The sequence below is a fragment of the Terrapene carolina genome, unplaced genomic scaffold (genome assembly GCF_002925995.2).
Source record: "Terrapene carolina triunguis isolate 2854851 unplaced genomic scaffold, T_m_triunguis-2.0 Scaffold69, whole genome shotgun sequence".
Taxonomy (NCBI): domain Eukaryota; kingdom Metazoa; phylum Chordata; order Testudines; family Emydidae; genus Terrapene; species Terrapene triunguis.
The window spans coordinates 41451860-41477783 of record NW_020664420.1 but is presented as its reverse complement, the minus strand read 5'-3'; the positions used below and the strand labels follow the sequence as shown (position 1 = coordinate 41477783).

Here is a 25924-nt window from a genome sequence, read left to right as displayed (position 1 = left end):
TTGATTGTGAATTAGTTGAGGGTAGATCAGTGTCTGCAGCCCCTTGACATGCTTGTGTGCACCTTAATGCTTTCTAAAGCCCCACTTTGATATGGAATACTAATTTGGATTAAAGCTCTTTTTGAAACATTCAGTCCTGTGAACTTAACTTTATGTGGAAGATCAGGTTCCAGGTAGCAGTAGGCTAGCTTCAAACTTGTTCAGATTTTTACAAAGGTGAAGTACTGCAGACTCGCATGAGATTCACCTCCCAGGATGGTGGTGGTGGTCCACCTTGATGAATTTGTCATCCTGTCAGCATTCTTAATATGCTTATCACATTGAAGTCTGTCTCCATATGCTTAATGTTAAAAGGTTCTTTGATGATGCACTGGAGAGGTTTTATTTGGGGGCTGTAGGTGACGGCTAGTGGCATTCTGTTACTTTCTTTGTTGGGCCTGTCTTGTAGGTGACTTCTGGGTACCCTTCTGGCTCTGTCAATCTGTCACCTACAGCCCCCCAACTAAAACCTCTCCAGCGTGTCATCAAAGATCTACAACCTATCTTGAAGGATGATCTCTTACTCTCTCAGATCTTGGGAGACAGGCCAGTCCTCGCTTACAGACAGCCCCCCCAACCTGAAGCAAATACTTGCCAGCAACTACACATCACACAACAAAAAGACTAACCCAGGAACCAAACCCTGCAACAAGCCCCGGTGCCAACTCTGTCCTCATATCTATTCCAGGGACACCATCATAGGACCTAACCACATCAGCCACACCATCAGGGGCTCGTTCACCTGCACATCTACCAATGTGATATATGCCATCATGTGCCAGCAATGCCCCTCTGCCATGTACATTGGCCAAACTGGACAGTCTCTATGCAAAAGAATAAATGGACACAAATCTGACATCTGGAATTACAGCATTCAAAAACCAGTAGGAGAACACTTCAACCTCCCTGGTCACTCAATAACAGACTTAAAAGTGGCAATTCTTCAACAAAAAAACCTTCAAAAATAGACTCCAATGTGAAACTGCAGAACTGAAATTAATTTGCAAACTGGACACGATCAAATTAGGCCTGAATAAATACTGGGACTGGATGGGTCATTACAAAACCTAATTTTACCATACTAATTTCCCCCTACTGTTACTCCTTCTTGTCAACTGTTTGAAATGGGCCACCCTCATTACCACTGCAAAAGTGATTTCCCCCCGTCCCCCCAACCTTGGTATTCTACTGTTAATCGAATTCTCATTAGACTGACACACCCCCCTCCCCCACTTGGTAAGGCAACTCCCATCTTTTCATGTCCTATGTGTAAATATATACCTGCTACTGTATTTTCCAATCCCTACATCTGATCAAGTGGGTTCTAGCCCACGAAAGCTTATGCTCAAATAAATTTGTTAGTCTGTAAGGTGCCACAAGGACTCCTTTGTTTCTTCAGCTCTTGCAGTCTTCTTGACTTGCATAGAGTCAGAGCTAAAATTGCAGGCAAGGAGCAGCACTTCTCATTAACAGGCTTTCTTTCAGTGTGTCCACAGACAGGGCAAAGGTTCATGTAGCCTCTGATTGATGCATGTGGTGGTTGAGGTGACTTCCTCACATCAGTGTGATATTCCAGAATCTTGAGACTGTCTATCTTCTGTCAGATGGCTTGTAAGGCTTCTTGGCCTTACCCTTGATTCTTATGGTTTGTGAATTTTGCTTACTCTGCCTTGCATCATCTCCTTCCTAGATCTTTGGATAAGTCGGGTGTGAGGTCTATTTTGGCGCCATGCAACCTAATCTATAAGGATTTGATTGTCACTTTTAGCTAGTGTTAGTTTGGAAAAGTGCTGCTTAAGTCAACAATTTAAAAAATATTTGGAGTTCTACACTGTTTCTGTGGAAAGTCTGTTCCCTACAATATTGATTCAGGTGGTCTCATACTCTGGATTGAAGAAGCTGGCATTGTCTTATCCAGGTGAAATGGTCTGGAGATGATATTGTCACCTGTTTCATAGAAAATGAAATATAAAAATCCTATAAGACTGCTAGGGTTTTTTTTTTTTTTTTTTTTTTTTCTCCTAACAAGTCACACAATTTCGCTGGATGGATGAAAAATTGAAAGTTCAAACCTAGGATCTTTCATCACTTCAATTTATGCATCTTAGACATTACAATACCTTCCTATTTTGAAACTGGGCTATAGGTCTCACAGCTTGTTTTCAGCTTTCATCTCGACAGAAAAGAGTTACCTTTAAATTATTTCTTAAATAGGTTTTAAAACGTACATGGGAATACAGGCCTTATGTAAACTATTTATTTCACAGCATACTAAAGACCATAAGTCACTAAACTCTTGATCAGGATTTAAATCACCAAGTGGAAAACCTCCATTTAAATAATTCATTTTAATCAACTTTTCTGTTTGTACTTCAGTTATTTTTCTAAAGAAAGGTGCATTCTTATTGGTTGATACAACCATTAAAACACGTTGATTTATAACTAAACAGAGCCTTCATGGTAGATTTGGTACATCTTTTTGCTATTTAGGAGGGTACACTGTATACACTGATGTAAGCAATTATATAGCTTAATATTTTCAGGGTCTTAATTAGTTGTACGCTTTTAGTATGTTAGAAAATGGTGAATGATGCTTATTTACTAGATAATTAACTTTTTGCTCATGACTTGTATCAAGGTGCATTAGCTTGATAACTGGAATTTAATTGAACACAACAGCATATACATTTTATTTTTATTAAACAAAACTAGCCCTTAATGCAGTACATGACCTGTTGTGCCATATTTATAAAGTTTGACCTCAAAAGTTAATTCTCTCCCTCCCCCCTGCCCTTTTCTTTCTTTATATAGAAAAGCAGTCTTTAACTCAGCTTTTGATAGAGGCTTATGGATTCTGTGTATTTATTTTTATTTAAATGTTTTAAGAGATAATAAATTTAGGCTTTAACAATTTTGTATTAAATTCAGACTTTAAACAGATTTATTTTTTAAAATAATTTACAATATTTTAAATAAAATAAATATCTGACTTAATTGAAAAATTGGATTTTTTTTTAAATTTGATTTTTACCCACCTGTTTTAGATTCCAGTTTGCTTGGCAGTGCTGTTATCAAGAGGACTGTCTAAATGGATGTCTGACTGCATTTTATACTGCTATGTCTTCTGTCTTAAAAATGAGACTGAGGCTTGGCTGCCACACTGTCTGCCTTGAGAATGTTTCTCGGACACCCATGAAGCAGCTACATACTTACAAACGTTACTGCTTGGATTCAGTGTTTAAGAGTGTCTCTGTTCATACTGTGAGTGGTAGCACTTGTTTCCAAGGTAGGGGAGGCTGGACTCGTCTATGCTTACAAGAAGTTTTGTTTTATTTTAGGATATCCTTATTTTTAGCCAACTTCTTATGTGAAGGCTTTTTTCCACTAGTCTATTTTGCAGATCTGTAGTTCTCCTAATAATTCAGAGTGCATTTTTCCCCACCCTGAACCTCTTGGGGTTGTGACTTTATCTTGTTTCTATTTCTTTGGTATGATGTGGTGGTGGTTTTTTAATTGATCATCATTTGATAAATTGGCCTATATCCCGATATGCTTGCTTCCTGGGCAACTGAAGGAACAGACTGTTTTGGGGGGCAGTGTTTACACCCTGACAGGATGAGTCAGATCCCTATTGTGACAGCCAATAGGAATCTGACTCATGCTCTACCCCATTAATGCTGCAATATTGGCGACTCTAAATATTCAAAAACCAGGATTTTAGCTTAAAAATCATGACCCTATACTGAAAAACAATAACTGTTGGGTTCTTTTTAATGTTTCCTGGTTTCATAGCTATTTAGGATTTTCTCCACTCCCATGAGGCTAGACACTTTCTAATTTTCAAAAGAGTAAGTATGTATTTTGAATTGGGAGTTGGAGATTTAGTAAAAACAGCCAACATCACAAGGCATGTGATGGAAATGATTAGTTGGCAAAACTGCTGTTCTGAAGTGTCAAAAATCTTTAAAAGCTGAAGAGCTGCTAGTCTTGCACTAAAGAGGTAAAACAGAGGAATGAGAATCCTGTTGGAATAACACTGTTGGAAGCAAAAGCACAAATAAGTGAATATTATTTGACATTTCTCTGTGGGGGCTGATGATCTAGTATATGTTTATGCAGTGCTAGCAGAATTGTAAGACCATATGTGTTTCTTTGCTTTCTGGGGGGGGGGGGGGGGGAACTTCCCCCTCTTTTGTTAGTGCTCTCTTTTAAGTGGCCTCATAAAGGGTAGCACTTCTGGCTTAAAGTGCTGTGTGAATGGAAAATATTTCAATCAATTTCAGTGTACACAGTCTATGGCATTCCATGTTAATTTATCTGACATTACCCTGATCAACAGTAGATTCATGTAATGGTGAAAACAGATTTGTCCCAACTGCCTAAATATAGGAACATAACTTAAGTAAGAACCTAAAACAACGCTGGTAGGGTTCCCTTGATGCTGGAATGTTGAAGCTGTCTGCTAATGAGTAGCAATAATTACAGTTTCAAAATACCATAAACAGAATTCTTAGCTATGCTGTACAGCTTCTGATCCATAACTGTGTATTTATTGCTCAATTATGCAGGTCCCTGTGCTCTTCCTAATAATGGCCTTTGGACAATCGGAATGTTGAGATTTGCATGTCCATACAATTGGTTCTTTAACCATGAATTCTTATGCAAATCCCTATGGCTTGATTGCCTCCTATTTTCAACTTATCTGTCATGCACCTATAAACATAATGTTCAACTTTTGACAGCCTTCCCACCTAATTCTAGATATTAAATATTTCTCAGTTAACATAGGAATTCAGCCCCTATAATCCTGATCCTACAGGTCAGGTCTATGCTGGAACACAATACCGTATAACTTTCAATTCTGTATAACTTTCGATACTTCCTGTTGACTCCTTACCATATCCTAGACTAATAAACCTTCTAGCCCAGGATATTGTTGTGGCGGAGTTAACTGGAATCATCCAAAAGTTATTTTTAAAAATAACAAATTACATTTGTTTTTAAAAAGGGAGAGGGGATTGGAGAGGAAAAACAGGGATTTCAACGGGAGCTGCTTAGATAATCTTTGGAAACAAAGCATCTTTGTTTCAGATCTGTGTGTTTTAAAACAATTAGGGTTTTATGACTAAATTTATTTGAGTTTTAATGATGATTCTTGACAGGCTAAGTATGATTTAATAATTTAGAGTCTCTATTTCAGTTACCTTTTATGAATCATTAGTAATCAACCTCTTGTCTATATACCATTGGTACTTAGTGCATTTAAAAAGAAAAGTTACTATCTGACATGAATTAATTATTGTAATGCAAATAGATTAACATATAATTGAGCGAGCAAAGCAGAGCCCTGCACTCCAGAGAATTTGCCTGTTTGTCAAGCAGTAACTTTTCAAAAGAGCATCTGATCAATTGTGGGGAATGTTCCAGATGTTAATGGGCAGAAGCCTATTGATTTTGGTGAAAAATCAAAAAACTGGAAAACCTGATTTTCTCTAAAATCAGATCCATCAAGTGCCCAATTGGTGCTCCCTCAGGAAGCTCTCTGGCGCCCCCTGCTGCTACCTGTAAATGGCTAGCTGTAATGCATGTAGTTTCGCACTTAGTTGCTTATATAGGCTGAGCTGTACACCCAGGTGGACTCGTGGGTGGGGGTGGTTTCCAGCTGCCCAAGATGGGCCTGCATTTGCACATAAATAGTTGTCCAACACACCGAGGCTGGCCTACATTAGCAATGATGTGCACGACCCTAGTTTGACTCGTATTTTATCTGGAAATGAACATAGAATCCTAGAACTGGAAGGGACCACGAGAGGACCTCTAGTCCAGTCCCCTGCACTCATGGCAGGACTAATTATTATCTAGACCGTTCTAGATGTCTAGAATATGTGGCATCCCCTTAATTTATTCCATGGTGGATGCTAGATGGTGAACACTTTTTTGACTCTTCTAAATTTGTACTCCATGTGTTTTCATTCTTGTATTTTGTTTCACCTTGCGCATGCCTCAGCATGTTTTGTAGTTAGTATTGTTGGGAGTATAGAATTACCTTTATTTTTTTTTTTCTTCCCTTTTCCACTTTTCTGGGGAGCTTATTTGGCTTGGCTGGGCATGCCTCGTTCCCAGATTTTTAAACACTGTCAAGAGGCTATCCCAACCAGCAATGTCCACTCTCTGTATCTGTTACATTTTTGGGAGAGATGGGACTCTCCCAAGTAACTTTTGCCTGGCTCTGAAATGTAGAGTTTGGAAGAATCAGGAGACCAACTGAAGCTGCTGATGATGGAGCACTCCCTTTGGCCTGCTTCTGAGTCAGGTGAGGAGACCCTCTGTACATTTTGTCTCTGGAGAGATTCATTGCCCCTTCAACTTTGGCTAACATATTGCATAAAAAGGAGAAGATTTTGGAGGACTCAGGGAAGGCTCTGAAGAGGAGTGTGGTCTCCCGCCACTAGGAGCCAGCTCCCAAGGAAGTCCCAAGCTTCTTTTAGGTGTATAGTGTTGAGGCCTAGACCTCTTCACTTGGTGCCATGGAGGCGAAAGACACTTCCTCCAGTACCAGTGGAGCAGGGAGATCCCGCAGCACTTTGGAGAATCATGGTGCCAGCAGGGCCCCAGCACAGTCTGTTTCAGACTTAGCAACAGTGTCTTCATGCTAGGCTCCGTCAGTACCAACAAAATCAAAGCATGCAGCTTCAGAGCCAACTCACTCCAAACCAACAGTACTGCTCAGATCAATTGCTACATCAGTACTGATCCAGTCAGTACAGTAGGAATTCCGTTACTCCAAGGACTTGTCAGTGTTAGACAAGCCAGAGTCCCACTACGTGTGGGTAGTGATAGTCTCAGTACTGAGACCCCAATCTCCAGATTACCAATGCTTCCTGATACCACAGGATTCTTCACCCACCCACCACCACCACTTTGAAGGACATTCAGGAGGATGAGGGAGGCATTCAGTGAATCTCCTCCTTATCAGTGTGGGGTTCCCCTCTGCATCATTACAGGAATCCATACTTTGACAAGGACCCTCGCCCACATCAGGGGTTGTGGGATCAGTCCTTGGTACTATCCTCTCTCCTGTAGGGGCCTCCTCTGTTGCCATACTGGCATCGTTGGGTAGCATATTGGCAGAACTTTGACAGACTTAGTCTCCTGGTGCAGTGGAGCTATATGGTCACAATCTCCTCCACCAACGTCCTAACACCGTTGTTAGGACAGGAGGCTAGGGTGGACAAAGAGGCTATCTCTCAAGCCCCTATTTTGTCTTAGTCTCCAGATGAGGCAGTCATGCCACCACCACTATTGATGGCTGTTTTTTTTTTTTTTTTTTTTTTTTAACTCCGTTCCAGAACCTTGTGAATTGGAAGAGCTGGTAAGTATAGAACCCAGATAGCAAAAGCTGGAAACTGATTCGATGGTTTCGTTGTTCAAAGAAATGCCTCTCCTACCAAGATAATCATGACTTGGTCTCTTATCTTGAGATCACCCCCGGGCAGATAGAAAGGCATACATCTCCACTACCAGAGGAAGGCATCTTGTAGCGACCCTAGGTTCAGGGCTCCTCTGGAGCAAACATTCTGACATTTTTATGTTGTACTTGTGGCAAACAAGTTTATTGTGGGGAATGCCCACCAATGGAATATCATTTCTGTGCTGGAACTGGGCAAGGACCATTCATGGTTGGCCACTGATTGTCTGTTCAGGAAGCCTGTTACAGTTGTTTATGGCTCTGGGGAGCTTGAGGACCATTGGGCACTTGGGTACCAATTTCAGAAGTAGACGGCTTCCAGATACATGGGTTAGAAATAGGTGCCCCTTTTCTTCTTCACGTACTGCATGGCTGTCGTGTGGTCTTGACTATCTGTACTATGGAATTTTGGAAGACAAGTAGAAACGTTACATAGACCAGCCTGATGATTCTGAGCTCTAAGCCATTCATCTGGTCAGCCCCTTTCTTTTGGTCAGAAGATAGATGACACTAAGTAGTTGCCTTGGATGGCTATAGAAGCTGTCTCATGGGAAGTGCTATACAAACCAGTGTGTGTGATCACTTCTGCTGCTCTAACTACCGGTAGTTAATCTAAATCTGATGAAAAGTGTCTTAACATGTGCCACTCTGGAAAAATTGGGTCTCTTCTTTCTGTGGATCCTAGTCTAGCAAGTGATATAATAACTTTCAGCTTCTGGTATATCAAATTTCAAGCATTCTAGAAATGATGTGAACAGCTACATTTCTTTGGTGGCTGATTTTATTGAGCTTTGTACTTTAGCCTTGTTCTCTATTCTAAGTGCTGAAATAGTATTGTTCAGTGTTCTCATTAAAAAATTCTATTTATGGACCTTCTTAACTCTTTATGGTGGGGGGGGGACTTTGCTTTTGGGTCAAGGCTTTGCATGCCATCTTTATTAAAATTTCTAAAAGGTGGTTTTGTGTTTATACTGCTCTTTGCTTTAACCTGAGACGTTAAATATTTATTCCTTGATGTAATCTAATTGATATCATGTGTATTGAGTGGTTGAATGTTTCTATAGAAACTTGTAGACAGGTTCTTGCCTCGTAGGCATTTGAAATCTAAGGGTCTTTTATAATTTTATCAGGAAACTAAAGGCAAAGATTTTGTCAAGAGCTTTAATTAAAATGTTATGTAATATGAATCCTAGTGTAACAAAATAAATATTGGGACACAGCATGGTTTCCTCCGTTTGGAATAGCTAGGTCTGAAGAACCTTGTTTGTTCAGTAATATGATGTGTACTACTTACTCTTGGGGCTTTATTGCACTTGTCCCTACATCACTTCTAATCTCTCTTGCTTGGCTTGCAAGACAAGGAAGAGAAACTGAATCCAGATGTTTTGCAGTACACACCACTACCACAAGGCTGCTTAATTTAATACAGTTTTCAGTAGACATGAGAGATTTTATTTCTAATTCTGAAACTATTGCTAGTAGTTAGCCTTAACTTCATCCAGGGATATTTTACCCTCTATAGCAACTATTGTCTTTAAAAGCAGAACTGGAGATGCATCTCTACCCCGATATAACGCTGTCCTCGGGAGCCAAAATATCTTACCGCGTTATAGGTGAAACCGTGTTATATCGAACTTGCTTTGATCTGCCGAAGTGTGTAGCCCCGCCCCCCAGAGCACTGCTTTACTGCATTATATTCAAATTCATGTTATATCGGGGTAGAGGTATACTGAAAATTTAGTGGTACCAAACATTGTGTGTATGATTCTTCCCTTTGAAAGAGTACATAATTCTATAAATGTGATAGTGTCCTATACACCCAGTGAAACCTGAATGTAATTTTATTGTATTGTTGCAGATGAACCCACACGGTCCCTGAGTGGTCTCATCTTGAAGAATAACGTGAAAGCGCATTTTCACAACTTTCCAAATGGAGTAACAGACTTCATCAAGAGTGAATGTCTAAACAACATTGGTGACTCCTCCCCATTAATTAGAGCAACTGTAGGTGAGTTTCCAGATACAAATTTTCTGTTATTGTTCGTAGTTCTTCCAGCTTTCTTGTTACATTTCTTACCTCTGATGTATAAATAGGGAGAATCTGAGTTACTTCTACATCTGTAACGTACTGACATTATCTGCATGATCAGTTAGAGCTAAATTAAAGTGGTGTAAAAAGTATACTGTCAAAACTAATGTGTTTTGAACACCACATACAGATGAGACTGAAATGCAGCTTAATATTGCATCTGCGTAAAGTTTTCTTTATCGGGCTCATGAGATGTACACTTCTGACTTGTTCCCTTCTTATTTAAAGCTGAATTGAGAATTCAAGCTCATAATTTTTGACATAAGTGTCATTGTTTAAGGCCAGAAGGGACCACTCAGTAGGTCTATTAGTATGACTTTCTGCATGTCACGGTCCCATTAAATTTTCACACAGCTACCCTTGTATTAAGCCCAAAGGCTTCAGTTAGGCTAGAGCATTTCAGTCCTCAAAAGACTAAACCACATGCCACAGGCATAAAACAGGAGAGAGCAAGGTGCCACCAATGCTCAAGGTCCCTGCAGTGGGCTTGGTTTAATTTTGACTAGGTGGGAGATGCCCAGATGATTCCAGCAGGTGCCCCAGGCTACAGAGAGAGATGGAAAAATACTACTCTAAAATACATCTAGCCAGCTGCACACTGAGGAAAAAAATTCCTTTCTGATTCCCTGCTGGTGATTGGATAGAGAGCCTTGAAACATGAGGTTGCTGGTTCTACTGGTTACTAATTTCATAACTGTCCCTAAGCTTTGCATCTAAAATTGGAATGAGGTGAATGACTGTTTCAAAATCATATTTAACTTTCTGTTGACTACAGCAGTGAAACAACTTCTTATATCAGCTGACACTTTGTAGCAGCGTCTGTACATTTTTTTTTTTTTTTTAATTTTCTAGTGAATTGTACTGTGGTAGAGACAATAGGGACAAATCAAGAGTAGGGCACCATTGTACTGTGGTGTACAAATGCACAGAAAGTGACCATTCCTGTTCTGAAACACTTACAATGAGAGAGACAACAAATGAAACAAACAAAAAAACCCAAAACTTTAAGTGCTAGCCTTTTTTGTTGAACTTTTGTCTAACTTATTAATGTTTTAAATACTTGTGTTATTTCTGTTATATTTCAAACAGTAGAAAAGTCACTGTTTGACCAAATTTAGTCTCAATCTCCTGTCAGAGAGAGAGTTTCTGAAAATGGAATATTGCTATTTGTGTCCTAGCTGGTGGGCTTTTTTTTGGAGGGTGAGGGGGGAGTTTGTATCTATAATCTTGACTGATTACTTACTAACTGAGGAGTTAGGTTTATTAGAGAGAAATTTGCTGTCTCTGATCCCTCAAGTCCATTTCTGTATGGATTCCCCACTCTTCTCCTCCCCCCCCCTCCCCCCCCGCTGTTTGGGGAGGGGAGGGGGATGCCTGTCTCTTGCGAACACTCCTTTCTACCTCCCTCCGTTTCTTTTTTTTTTTTTTTTAACCATTTCCTTTGTTTCCCCCCCCCTCCCCCCCCCTCCCCCCCCCCCCCCCCATTTCTGTTCTCCTGCTAACAAGGTAGAGGCAAGTTTCTGCATGTCTTCTGCTCTCAGGGCTTAGAAATGCCTAAGATCCTCTCTGCTGGCTCTCATGTACCTCAAAGGAGTAATCAGTGGAGCTGGTTAAGGAGTGCATTTCAGCTCCTGTGTGGCCTGCTGTTTGTAGCTCACACTGGAAAAGAGAACCCAGTTGCTCCTTTGAAGTGGATTTGCTTGTCTCCTGATGGAACTGTAGTAATAGGGGTGAGACAAGGCACTATTTGTAGCACCCTGTCACTTATGTTGCTGCAGCATTAAACACCTTCTGTTGGGGGATCATGAGCACCTGGGTGGTAATCACTGGGTTATTGATGTAATTGGGAGGATAGAAATGGAAGGAACAGGAAGCAAGGGGAAGCTCAGAAGGAAAGCTAGGAGGGTGAGCCTAGACTGAGGAGCGAAGGCTGTGGGGAAGCCTTCCTTTTCTGTAAGCTTGCATTAAACCGTGATAATTTTGTAAATACACACCTTGGTGAAAGGGTAGCAACCTGGTGTCTGTTTGTGACCATGAGACTACATGAGCTGGCCAGGCAGTGAAGTACACTGGGTGGGCGATTGAGGAACGCTGTGACAAGGGGTTTGGAGTGCTCCTGGATTTATAATGTAGCTATTTTTGTGCCTTGAAGGATTCTTGCAAAGATTCTTGGGCACATAACTCTGAAGATGAATACCAGCTACCTAGTTCTTTGTCTAGGCTAGAATGACACTTGAGTGCTGAAGCACCTACTTCAGGGCTGCTGTCCATCACAACCTCAACTGCAGGGTCCCCACAGATTCCTGCCAGTCACGGCCTGGCTCTTGGTGGGGACATTTGACACTAGCCAAACCTAAGAAGCCCATTGCTAAGCCATGTCAGTCTGCTAGGCTGCCACGTTGGCACTGAGCAACCAGGCACCAATAATTGCCCAGGCTCCTATTGAACTTACTTATGGAGTTAGCCTCTGCTCCTCTAGCATCAGCAATAGTTCCCTTCCTTCAAAAAGAGAGGAGAAGACAGAACATTGCACCATGAAGGTGGTACCAAAGAAAGAGATGATGCTGCTGCTCCTCATTGGCTAATCTGGTGCTGAGCTCTTCAGTGCTAAGCAGGCTGGAACAATGCCGTCTCCAACTTCTGGAATTGGAGCTATTGGAGCCAAGCCAGTTGATGCTCGTCTCTGAGAGGTGGCTCTATTTGAGAATCCCTATGATCCCTTCTATCTCTGTGCTTGGCACTGGGCCTTCTGCTCAGATATTGGCTCCTTAGCTTACATGCTGTTGCCTCGTCACCCAGCCTCATCTATGAGATTACATTGGTCTGAGACTGGCCCAGAAATTCCCTTAGTGCTGTCTGGGATGGGATTTGAGGGCCCCATGCCAATGTTGACATTGGGTTTTGATTTGCAATAGCCTACCACGTGTCGGAGGGGCCCTGGAGAAATGTAATTCAGGGTCCTTTTGCATTTGTTAATGTGGTCTCTCATACAAGAGTCTATCCAGGTTCTTATTGACTGACTGACCCCCAAACATCTAAACCGAGAGATGATGGGATGCTTCATCAGCACCAACACTGTTAACACAGCCTACAGCACTGACTTCGGTACCAGGTGACCTGATTTTTCAGCAATACCTTCCCCAACTCTCACATGTCACTACACCAGTGACTGATGTGGGGGCTGATGTCCATTTGGATGATTTCCCTTATTGGGGCCATCACTTGATGCCACCTGTGACTATAAACAGTTTAAGGAGCGTCACATTCCACGTGCTTCCCAATTTGCCAACAGATATTACAGTGGTGGAAACTCCTGATTCCTTCTTTGACATATTAAAAGTCCGGGTAGGTTGGTTTTTGTTTTTAAATCCTTTGCTAGTTATCCACTGACTCTTTCTGCTTCCTTGAAATGGGGTTCTTCAGCCCATCTGTCCTAGGTCTCCAGAAACATCACTGACCCCATAGATACTTAAACACACCCATCTCCCAGAACTACACCCAAAAGGTGTGAAGCTTTTGGTTTACAGTCAGACTCTCTCAGGGGCGTAGGTGAAGTAGTCAACATACAAACTTTTCACAATCTAACAGCTTTTGCTCTTTTTTATACCTAATCACGTGAAGCATAACATAGTATAGATCATACAAAACAATAAACATCTGAAACTGCAATGTCTCACATTCTAGCTAACTTCTTTCTTGTGAGTCATAGCTGTGCCATTAGTGTCCAGGTAGGCAGGATGTCCCCTGTCTCTCTTGCAGGCTGTTACATGGTGAGTAGTCTGTCCCTTATGTACTGGAGAAGGTCTCCAAGCAGACCTGCCTCTGCCCTTTTAAAACCTTCAGCCCCATGTACCAGGTGACACCCTTGTCAGTTTCTCCATACGAGCACAAACCCCTGTCAAAAGCAACAGAGGGTCCTGTGGCACCTTTAAGACTAACAGAAGTATTGGGAGCATAAGCTTTCGTGGGTAAGAACCTCACTTCTTCAGATGCAAGTAATGGAAATTTCCAGAGGCAGGTATAAATCAGTATGGAGATAACGAGGTTAGTTCAGTCAGGGAGGGTGAGGTGCTCTGCTAGCAGTTGAGGTGTTCACTAACCTCGTTATCTCCATACTGATTTATACCTGCCTCTGGAAATTTCCATTACTTGCATCTGAAGAAGTGAGGTTCTTACCCACGAAAGCTTATGCTCCCAATACTTCTGTTAGTCTTAAAGGTGCCACAGGACCCTCTGTTGCTTTTTACAGATTCAGACTAACACGGCTACCCCTCTGATACTAAACCTCTGTCAGGTAACCTTGTTGCCAAGGTCGCTTTCCCACGGCTAAACCAGTTTTTTTTGAGTGGGGACCAATCCTTTGTCTGGACAGATTTCCAGCAACTGAGAAATTAAGTCAGCTATCATCTGTTGTTGTTTTTGCCACCAACCTATGGAATTTTCAACCTAATACTGAGGCAAACCAGCCATAGAGAAGAGAAAAGACTGCACAAAATGGAATTTGCAGTCTGACACAGATGTGTAGGATGCATAATTAATAAATTGTATAAGTATTACCAATTCATCTCAAACCTGAGTTAGCCTGCCAAGTTAGTTTTGAGGCTGATAGGTCACAGGACATCCCCAACTTTCTTCTCCTCGTATAACTGCTTACCTATGAAGCCATTACATTACAGGGTGACTCAGCAGCACATCCCAAATGCAGGCAAGTTGAGCAAGCTAACTGTTCTACACCAGCTTCTGCAACTACTAGTGGGAAATCAAGAACATTTATATTAAAAGGAGTCAATTCACTTTGAGTGCCTTAAACCCCTCCTGCTCCTACAGATGCCTCCAATGTGGGCAGGGGAGGGCATTACCAAGAACTACACGTACATGGAAGTTGTGATATCAGGGAGGCAAAGCTCTACATGTGCCTTCTGGAACTCAGGGCAGTTAGCTGGGACCTGAACCTTTCTATCACTAAATCAACACCAAGTGATACGGGTCCTGATAGGCATCACCATGGCCATGTAGTACATAAACAAGAAGGGATCTACTTCCTACCCATCTGTACAAAAGCAGAGAAACGCTGGTATTGGTGCACCAAACACCAGATCCGCCCTATAATTACATCTTGTTGAGACCAATGTGCAATCAGACTTCCTCAGCAGGAGAAAGCAGGATCCAAATGTGTGGTCCATGCAACCTTCAGGAGACTGGAAACCTGAAAGTGGATCTCTGCTTCCCGAGGAAACATGAAGTGCCTTTTATGCTGCAGAAGAGCAGGCAGGGACAAGAAGTCATTGGATTTTTTCTGAACTGGAGCAAAGGCTTATGTACCTTTCCTCAATCCCACTTATTCTCAGTGCTATAGGAAATCAAGAGACAGCAGTAGCTATTCTAGTGTTCTCCGTGTGGCTGGTCCCAGAGCTGGTATACTGAGCCCTTGCTGCTCTCCCTGCAACATCCTTTCCCATTTCCACAATCTCTAGACCTTTTGTTTCTGTGGAATAGCTGGGCACTTCACTGCTACCTAGAGAAACTCCCACCTGTTGGCCTGGATAATCTGAGAGAATGCAAGAAATCTTCCTCCAGTTGAGAAGTTTTCTTATCTTCAAAAATGGAAGAGATTCTCCATGTGGTCCAGCAACAAGAATCTTTTCCTGCCCCTAGGGGGAATCCCTGCTATATTGGAAAACTTGTGACCAGTCCTTGAGGTATAACTAGTATCTCTGTAAAAGTACAACTCATGGCTATCTCAGCTGATTATGAGCATGTGTAGTGCAAAATGGATTTTTTTCCCCCTCAACCTACAGTACTCAGATTCTTATAAGGACTTAGTGAATGCTTTTCCTCAGAAGGGAACCATTTCCCTTCTGGAATTTATATTTGGAGCTTGCCAAGCTAATGGGACTTCCCTTTAAACCTTTCAAGGGTGCCTTCCTAAAACTCATGTCCCTTAAGACAACATTCTGGATAGCGGTTGCATCAGCAAGTGTTTCAATTCCAGGGTCTAATGGTGCTCCTCCCTACATTGTAGTGTAAATAGGCAAATTGATTCTTAGACCTCATCTTAGCTTGTTGCCTGAAGCGGTATAAGATTTCATTATAGCCAGTGTATTCAACCCTATTTAAGGACAGGAAGTATATCTTCACAATCTAGATCATCTCAACCTATTTACCATTTTGGGCCGCATAGCAGCTCTGTGTTATGTGGGTCATATCCACGCTGTCTGTCTACACACACTCACTCACTCCCTCTCCCTCTCTGTATGGCCCTGAAGATGTCATATGGGCCGCAGTCGTGTGCTGATTGGGCTGCAAGTGGCCTGCGGGTTGAGAACCACTGAGCTACATGTTTAAAAGGAGCCTGATGCCTTTACCTGCAGAAGAACACAGCTCCTTGTAAATAACCTGTCCTTCATGGTAACAAACCCTGTGGGTGCACAGCTCAATGCAGGAGAGAGTGTGGAAGTGTAACAGAATTTTTATGCTTGCCCAAGCAGCTGGCCTACCCTGAACTACTGCAGTTTTTCTCTGGTCTTAATTGACGTGATATATGTGCACTTTTTGGGGGGTTATGGGTGGGATTGGCCTACAGACATTTGTGTGCTGTGTGTAATACTCCAAAGGCTGTGGTGGTCTTTTTTTTTTTTTTTTTTTTTTTTGTGCAACTTGCCTTACTGCCATTGGACTAGATTAGTTGCCATTTTCTAGTTTTTTGTTTCGTGCTGAAAGGTCATGTTTAAATTAATTATATTCTTATGTTTTGTAATTTTTATATGTAAGCTTGGTGACATGTATAGTGCATATTCTGCACCAAATCAGTTTGTGTGTAACTTTGTATACCATCTTTGTTCCTTTGGGAGTTTAGAAGCCTTTGTTTACTTTGTCCCATTGTTATCAAGATAGTAAGTTGGGTTATGCTGAAAACTGACGAGTTGAATATCTTGAGAAAGCTTTAAAAAGCGACAGTCCTGTGGCACCTTATAGACTAACAGACGTATTGGATTATAAGCTTTCGTGGGTGAATACCCACTTTGTCAGGCGTCTGATGAAGTGGGTATTCACCCACGAAAGCTTAGTCTATAAGGTGCCACAGGACTCTTTGTCGCTTTTTACAGATCCAGACTAACACGGCTACCCCTCTGATACTTGCGAATGCTTTGTCACTGTTGTAGGCAGAAATTCTTTAATTGTAAGAGCATTAAGAGTAGGTTAGATAAATGTCTATCAGGGATGGTCTAGACAGTATTTGGTCCTGCCATGCGGGCAGGGGACTGGACTCGATGACCTCTCGAGGTCCCTTCCAGTCCTAGAATCTATGAATCTATGAATTACAATATTTTACTTTTTTGAGGAGAAAAGGGAGACAAGATGCTTCCTGTTTGAACTGTGGCCTGAAACTCTTACAAGATTTAAAAAAATGCATTTAGGTGCTGAATCTGTTTCTCCCCTCTCCCCCCAATCATTTTTAAAAAAAAAATTTATTTTTAAAATAAACTCCTCCAAAATTAACCTCTCGTACCACAGTCTTTCTTGGAGGCCATCTGCAAAGACTAACAGAATATTTGGAGGATGTCAGTGTTTCAGCAGTTTACCCTTCTACCACTCACTTCCAAAATAGAGAGTGGCAGAATTTGTTTGCTTAGGGCTGCTTTAGTTTTAAATAAACTGACAAAATCAACAGACCTTCATGGATCTTTTGAATAGTTCCTTTCTAGAACTTTCAGCAAGAAAACTAGTAAGTAACACTTGAAATGTAGCTCATAATAATATCAAAGAACTGTGTTCTCCTACTGTTTCAAATGAATGTGTGATTTGATTTATCTTAATCAGCAGAGCAGATTGCTACAAATATTTTAAAAGTGCTAGGTTTTGAACATTTTCTCTCTCAAAGAGAAATTTGCTGCTACAGTCTAAAACAATTGCTTGAAAATCTAACTCAGTCCTGGGAATTTGTGAAATTTTGTAAATATATGGTTTTTTTTTTTTTTTTTTTAAATTATGGGGATTCTGACAATTAATGAGCAATGTCACCAGCATTGTTTTCTAAGTGCAGACCAAACAAATTCCCTTTACTCGTACCCCTTTGAAGTAGAACTGTTTTAAAGGAAATTGCCAGAGTTTCTATTCTATGAAAGACTTTTAAAACCTAGCTAGGTAAATGGAAATGCAATTATGGAAAGAGTAACTTAATTTTTCCTTTCTGTATTAAGATAATTCTTCAGCATAGCTACTTCTCATACTTATGAATGGAAGTGCTTTAGAGCATTGGCCTGCTAAACCCAGGGTTGTGAGTTCAATCCTTGAGGGGGTCATTTAGGGATCTGAGGCAAAAATCTGTCTGGGGATTGGTCCTGCTTTGAGCAGGGGGTTGGACTAGATGAGCTCCTGAGGTCCCTTCCAACCCTGATATTCTATGATTTCATGCATATTATAGTTGATAGAGGCAAATAAGATTTAAGAAGGCTTATATGAACTGGGCTTCCATAGAGAAGCTAGCTTATACTACTTGATCAAGGCTCAGGTCAAAGCTCGTGTATAGGAACACTTTTTGCACCCTGCATAGTTCAGTGTCTGGGCATCTTACTTGTTCAGTACCCTACCATCCTGGATGAAAGGGCATCCACCACTTCCGTGTGCAGCTCCCGAAACTATTTAGCTGCTTAAGATCTTTCAGCAGCCAGACAGACTTGAAAGTTCCACCACGGGTAAATTGCTTGCTTTTTATTTCTTACTTTATTGGTTTTCTGTGGATGAGACATCCTTTATAGGCACCTCCATGCCCTGAGAAGCTTTAAAGTGGGTGACTTCATCTATGACCAGGCTGCAGTCATTTACTGTTGTGAAATTCAGTTTTCAGCTGTTCAGGCTCATCTTCTAATGCGGACAGTCTTGACTGTAGTAGGTTCTATGGCCAGGTTTCCTCTGCATGACATCATCTTCAGCTGTAGAGTGCAAATGGAGTTTTTCTGTAGCTATGAGTGCTCCTCTCTCAGCCTTGTTCTTTCTTGGGAAAGGCTAAAAGATACAACAGGCATGAGATTCTGGCCTAAGACACCCTTAATGATAATATGATTATCATGAGGTGAGTTTGACCCAGTTCCCTCCTCAAAGTAAAAACTTTTCTCTGTAACAGGGTACACTGGCCCTTCAAAGACAGGCCTCAGACTAGGATTCTGTTGCTGCCTCAATCCAGGACAAAAAGTATTCTGGGGGGCTGTAGTTCTCAGATTGATGGGCTCTATAGCAAAGAATGCTGGGAAGGTAATCTGGGCTATAGACAAGTTCTCTTTTCTTATGAGGGAGCAACTTGGAGGTATTAGCAGGGCAGGTTCCAGGCACCAGCAAAGGAAGCAGGTGCTTGGGGCGGCCAATGGAAAGGGGTGGCATGTCCGGGTCTTCGGCGGCGGTCCCTCACTCCCTCTCGGAGGGAATGAAGCGGCGCGGTAGAGCTGCCGCCGATCACAGCCTTGTTTTTTTTTCTAATTTTTTTTTGGCTTTGCCGCTTGGGGCGGCAAAAAAGCTGGAGCCGGCCCTGGGTATTAGCAGCCTGTTGATGGTCTGGTCAAGACCTGTAGTGCAGCTCTTAACAGAGAGGGAGTTGGTGAAAGAATTCAAGAGGGACTGGGGAGATGGTTTGGGAGAAAGAAAGGCATAAGACATGGCTCTGAGAAAAGAGTGAAGTGAGAAAATTACTTCATTGTTTAGGGTCTTGGGGGCTCCCCTATGCATCAGTAGTGCAGCTTAGAGGGGAGGGGTTTAATGCTCTTGCATCAAGAGTAAAGGATAAGTTGTTGACTTTGCAAGGGGAGAAAAAAATCTTTCCTGCACCGCTGAGGAAAAGCTGTGGCTCAAAAAGCAGAACTAGACAAAGGCTTTTTGTTGGACTCTGAACTTTTAATCTTTTGATGGAGAGGAGTTTGTAGTTTGGCCATAAGACTACTTGCCCATGTTGAATTGAGGGAGATTGTTGATCGCTGAGATAAGTGAGGCACAGTTGCACCCCTGATGGATAGGCAACCTTCTTTTGTCTTATATTAGGTCAAAAGGATTCTAGCAGTGCTGTAACTTGAAGGAGTGGAAAAGAAACTCTCACCATTGCCTGCTACTGTCTATTATCCTTTTCAACTTCATAAAGAGAAATCTAGAAAGCTAAAAGATCTTTGACCACCTCAGTTTCTTCACCACTAGAATAAGTGGGATAGGAGCTATTATTTAAACCTTTAGAGAAAGTAAAATTCCATGAGAAGCTCAAATGCTTGGGATGAAAATCTATATGAAGGTGTCTAAACATTAATTTGCACGTCACTCTGTTCATTATTCTTTGAGCCTACGTCCTAAGGGTTTGAAACAAATTGTAGCTATTTCCCCCCACATCTGAGGCAATAAAAACTGACCAAAAGGTTGGCAAAACCACTAAATTACTTTCCTAAAGACCACTAGTGGAAGCATTGTAATCATACACAAGCGACACTGAGATTCAATCCACTGTCACTGTGAATAACCTTTGTCAGTAGGTCAGAAGCCTTGAATTAGGTGACCAGACAGCAAGTGTGAAAAATCGGGACAGGGGGTGAGGGGTAATAGGAGCCTATATAAGAGAGAGACTCAAAAATCGGGACTGTCCCTATAAAATCGGGACATCTGGTCACCCTACCTTGAATAGACTCTTGTATGCACACCCTGCAGATACTTTAGCTAACCAGCTCATGGCTACTTTTAAGATCTCTGTGGGGGTAAATTTTTTTTTTTTTTTGAAAAGCACCTGCATATGACAATCGCTGAACTTGCAGAGTAAGAAGTCCCTCTCCTCTATAAAGCAAAGATGAGGGAACTTTTGCTCTAGACCAGGGGTCTCAAACTCAAATGACCACAAGGGCCCCATGAGGACTAGTGCATTGGCCCGAGGGCTGCATCACTGACACCCACCCCTTACTGCCCCCGACCCCACTCCACCCCTTCCATGAGGCCCTGCCCCCATTCCAACCCCTTCCCCGAAGTCCTCACCCCAACTCTGCCCCCTCCCTGCCCTCAGGGGGCGCAGGAGGGGTGCGGGGTGTGATGGGGGCTCAGGGCAGGGAATTGGGGTGAGGGGTGCCAGAGGGGTGAGGGGTGCAGCAGGGGGTTGGGGTGCAGGGTGTGGCAGGGAGTTGGTGTGCGGAAGGGTGTGGGATGTGGCAGGGGGACCTGGGGTGGGGTGCGGGCTCCGGCCCAGCGCCGCTTACCTAGAGCGGCTCCAGGATGGCAGCACCGTGGCCTGGGCAGGCTGCCTGCCTGCCCTAGCCCTGCTCTACTCTGCTCCAGGAAGCAGCCAGAGTCCGGGGGGGGAAACAGCGCCATGTGCTGCTCTTGCTCCTCCGGGTACCTCCCCCAAAGCTCCTATTGGCCATGGTTCCCTGTTCCCAGCCAATGGGAGCTGCGGGGGAGGGGGGGGGGGCAGTGCCTGGAAGAGAGCACGTAGCCCTCTACGCCCCGCCTGGGGCTGCAGGGACGGTAGTACTTAGAAAGGACACTAAGTCTGAGTGGCTAAAAAGCAGTAGGACAGACCTGTAAAGAAAAGGGCTTTTATTTCTTTTTAAAAGCCCCAGACAATGCCAGTATCTAGTCCAGGGTCCAGTATCTAGTCCAGCTGCTTCGGGGAGCGGTGAGGGGCTTGCGGCGCCACGGTGTAGGCAGAGGGGTGGGGGCATGGGGAGCTTGGCGGGCCGCACGAAAGAACCCCACGGGCCGCGTGTTTGAGACCCCTGCTCTAGACAGACCTTTTAAGGATATTCATTCTTCAAGAGCCTATAGGAATTTCAGAAGGAGATGATAGGTCCACTCCATAGCCAGTTTTCTTTCCAAAACTTTCACCACCTCAGACAACTACATGGCTTCCTTCCCCAATCTGTTCAGAAAAACACAGGGAGGAGATCTCAACATTTTGTTCACCTTATGCAGCCACATCACATCAGATGGGTGAATTCTACATTCAATTTTTAGAGACCGCTCTGAAATTTAAATCCCTACCCAGGAGATGAAGGAATCTAGTGCTCTACATTAAAAACCAACTCAAAACAGTTTGGTCATTCAGAAATTCAGGGAATACCTTCTTCAAACTGGGACAACAGAGCATGTCTCTTCCTATGAATACTCATTTGATCTTCTACACAGTACCAAAATGGTCAGGGGAGTGACAGAGCAGTATTTGGTCTTAAAGCTTTTGTACAATGTTTGAGGATGTTGAAATTTATATTGAAGACTCCTGGAAATTGAGAACTGATTTAAAATTGAGAACTGTTGGGGATGCTAGTTTTATGTTTGTCTCCTCACCTGTGTTCAAGAGTATATATGCTGACTGGTGATAGCAATAGTTGGAATGCTAGTTTAGAAAAGGTACTGGCAGCCATCAGTGTACTGTGTCATATAGCTCTTCTGTGAGCAGTGTTGGATTGCATGATCCATAAAATGTTGATCACCTTTTGCCCTGCTTATTCGTAGTGCTTACACTATTGCTATAGTTAGTGGTGCTCAGCCAGTGGTGGGAAACTTAATGGCAAGAAGCCTAGTATTGTCACTTGTATATTTGGGTTCTACTTTCTATTGGGGTTTTGTATTTTTTTCATTTCTATGTTGGCGAACCAAATTTCTTGAACCAAGTTACAGCAGAGCACTACTCAAGCTCTTGCATTTGGTTTGAAGGAGGTTTTGTGGGCTAGCGGTGTGAGGGGGAGTGACCCAGATTTTTGTTGTTGACAGGTCTGAACTACCTCCTTGGGAACAGGCAAGAACAATCAGCTGGATTCCCAGTCACTTCTAATAGGGGAGAGGTTATCTAGTAACTTTCTTTGTAATAAAATTTCCTTCCTCCACATTTGTCCGCTCTTAACAAAAAGCAAACTTCTTAACTAAGTAGTTATCTGGGCAGTTGTACTGGGGAGGTGGGGGTGTTTACAAAAACTGTATCCCGCTAAACCTGCATTTCTTCAGAGAATCTCACTTTTTTTTCATTCTTTTTCTTCAACACTTCCAAGGCATTCTGATTACAACCATTGCCTCTAAGGGGGAATTGCAGAATTGGCCTGAACTCTTACCAAAGCTTTGCAGCCTCTTGGATTCTGAAGACTACAATACCTGTGAGGTGAGGAGTTTTGTTTCAAATATAAATTTAGAGGAAAAATGTCATATTTCATATGCTTGTGGTCTATCTTGAGCAGTGTTTCCCAAACCATAGGTCCCCATGCACCAGTGGGTTGCAGGAAGGGTCAAGATTGGTTGCGTGTGCCCCAGAAGCACTTTCTGTGGGGAACAGAATCCAGACAGTAGTAGCACAGAGGAAGCAGTGGGGCCAGTGGCTGGCCAGCAGTCTGTCCCTTGAGTTCTCGCTTCCCCTGGGCAGCAGGCAGCCGAGTGGTGGCAGCGGTTGCAGTGCAGAGGAAGCTGACAGGGCCAGTGAGCGAGCGGTCAGGAGCCTGGTGACGATTGTGGCTGGGCTGCAGGAGGGGACAAGTTTTGGAGAGCAAGAGTAAAGGGGCGGGGCTGGGGAGAGGCATGGGGAGTAGGAGGAGCTGAGTGAGAAAGGGAAGAGATGTGGGAAATAGAGCTAGGGAGCTGAAAAAAAGGGAAGGTGTGGGGGGGGATCAGGAGTAGTGGTTGGTCCCCCACAAAAGAGAATATACAGTTAGTGAATCACCTTAGTAAAAAGTTTGGGAACCATTTCTCTAACACTCAGTAGTTCCAACTGATTATTCATTCTAGTTTCTTATGGCCACATACCTATTTAACTGAACAGTGACTTACTCTTTTGCCTGACTGAAGTGATATGGCTTCTGTTTCTTTCCTTCTGGAATGTATCCTAAAATTTCCTTTGTTATAGATGTTACATTGGACTGGTGTGAGAATGAGATTACTTTTGAGACCTAAGGTGATCAAAAATGGGTACAGAAGAAGGAAAATGTTAAGCTTGCTAGATTAAAGTCTTAAATTATCAGAACAGTTGCTACCTCTGTTATGAAAATATAACCTACTATTGGATTCCCTTTGCTACGTGATTTTAGTTACTCTATATTGGATCTACAAAAGCTGTTTGAAATGTTGTGTAAAAAAAAGTTTCTGTAAAGATTTGAGAGCAATAAATGGTACCCAAGATCAAATCCAACAGGGATGGTCTAGGAAGGCTAACTCTCCTGGATAAACTATTTTTTCTTCTTTTCTTAATACTTTGTTTTGGATGGAGTGGGAGAAACCAATTTCAAAATGTTCAAGTTGATAATTTTATGGATGGAGTTTTAGGGTTTATCGTACACATTTAAAATCAAGTACAGATAATTTAGGAAATTGTCACCTTGGATTTAAAACTTTGAAATATAGGGGAAAATGCTCTGCATTAGTATAAATGGAGGAAAGTTTTGTCCATAACTTAAGATCTGATTTGTACCCTTAGTTACGTTTAGTAAATATGGCAGGGAAAACATGTAGTATGGATAGACTAGCATTGAATGACCAAACAAAATCTGTCACCTACTACTCAAGTTGGGATCTTACAGATCAGATCAAAACGTAAAATTACTTGTCTCTTTTCATCATGAAATTGAGTTGAAACTTACTAATGTGTGTTAAGTCATAACTGCATCTGTTTGCTAACTGTTACAAATAGCTAGCCATGCTCATTACTAAATAGAGATATTTAGCTACTCATTGGTTTTCTTTTTTTAGGGTGGGGGGGGTGTCAACTTAGGAAACTAACTTTTTTCTGAAGAAAGCAAACTTACGTATTTTACAGGGTGCATTTGGAGCTCTTCAGAAGATATGTGAAGATTCTGCTGAAATCTTAGATAGTGATGTATTAGACCGACCCCTCAATATCATGATCCCTAAATTTTTACAGTTCTTCAAACACAGCAGTCCAAAAATAAGGTAGGTATACATGCAACAGTGCAGCGCTGCAGTCTCAGATGAAAATTGATTTAGATAATATATCCTGTGGTATTGTTTAAAATGTCTGAAAAGTGATCTTGCATGTGCAATGGTGCAGGGGGAAAAAAAAGCATTGAGAGTCCATGTTAGTGTCAATGACTTGCGTGTCACTTTTTGCTTAGTTTAAAAAGTAAAAAGATGGTGTCTGTCTTTAGCCTTACTACCAGCCTAGGGTCTTGAAAGTCAACTGTGTTCTCCTGGCTTCACCAGCAGTAAGATTCAGCAGCTGGAACTTAGTTAATAAATCTCTTGCTCATGAAAACATGAGCCAGAATAGAATCTAGATCACTCTTTCATAGCTGTATTGACTGCAGTGTGAACATGAATAAAAAAGCAGTAACATACATTTTATCAGTAAAGCAAGTGTGTGTAACATGTTCCTCATCAAATTGCTCTTCTGACTCTACCAGCGTTTTAGTGTTTCTAATCTTTCATGAGATCAAATTAAAAACATATTTATTTTTTTAGATGGGGGGACTACAATACTAATATAAAATAGAAATATCCCAGGGACTGGGAAAAAAAAAATCTCTAAAGTGGATAACTATAAAAGAACTGTGGGGGGGTGATGGGCATAAAATTAAACATGATTTTACAGGGTAATACAGGGGTTCTCAAACTGGGGGTTGGGACCCTTCAGGGGGTCACAAAGTTATTCCGGGGGGGGGGTCACAAGCTGTCAGCCTCCACCTGAAACCCCGCTTTGCCTCCAGCATTTATAATGGTGTTAAATATATTAAAAAATGTTTTTAATTTATAAGAGGGGTCACACTCAGAGGCTTGCTATGTGAAAGGGGTCACCACTACAAAAGTTTGAGAACCACTGGGGTAATACAGCCAAAAGTGGTTTTGAGTTGCATGTACAGAGTCATTATAGTATGTGAGAAGAAATAACTATAGCTGTTACTGCAATATTTATGTAGTTCATTTCTGGACACCATTTAAGTTAGAAGTTACTGCTCACATGGCAAAAATTCAGATGAACAACAAAAGATGATGTTGCTGAGGAGACATGGGTATATGATTTCATATTGTAAACCACTAGTGGGATGGGGTTGAAGAGACTATAGGGAGAGGTATCACAGTAGAAATTAAGATGGAAAAAATTTATGATAGTGAAATGTTAGGCTGTGGAATAGGTTCCCAAGGATATGGGTTTGTGCCACTGAGTCTTTTAAAACTAGGCTAGACACAGTATTAGAAAAATCTAATATAAGGAACAGTCCTGAGCTTGATCTAATCTAATACATGTGGGGGAAAATATTTTCCTCTGAATAAAACAAATTCTACTTACTGTGTGTCAATGCTGTTTCTCATCTTCATCTGCCTACTATTTAAAAACACACACACACACACACACACACACACACACACACACACACACA

The 25924-nt window shown here is 42.0% G+C and overlaps 1 protein-coding gene across 1 annotated transcript in view; it reads left to right on the top strand.

Moving 5' to 3' along the window:
* TNPO1 (transportin 1) overlaps nucleotides 1-25924 on the top strand; it is a 134531-nt gene that overhangs the window by 12353 nt on the left and 96254 nt on the right. Inside the window, exons 4-6 of the mRNA XM_026649141.2 lie at nucleotides 9366-9515; nucleotides 22598-22704; nucleotides 24346-24479. Coding sequence (XP_026504926.1) covers nucleotides 9366-9515; nucleotides 22598-22704; nucleotides 24346-24479 — 391 coding nt within the window. The remainder of the gene's footprint in view (nucleotides 1-9365; nucleotides 9516-22597; nucleotides 22705-24345; nucleotides 24480-25924) is intronic.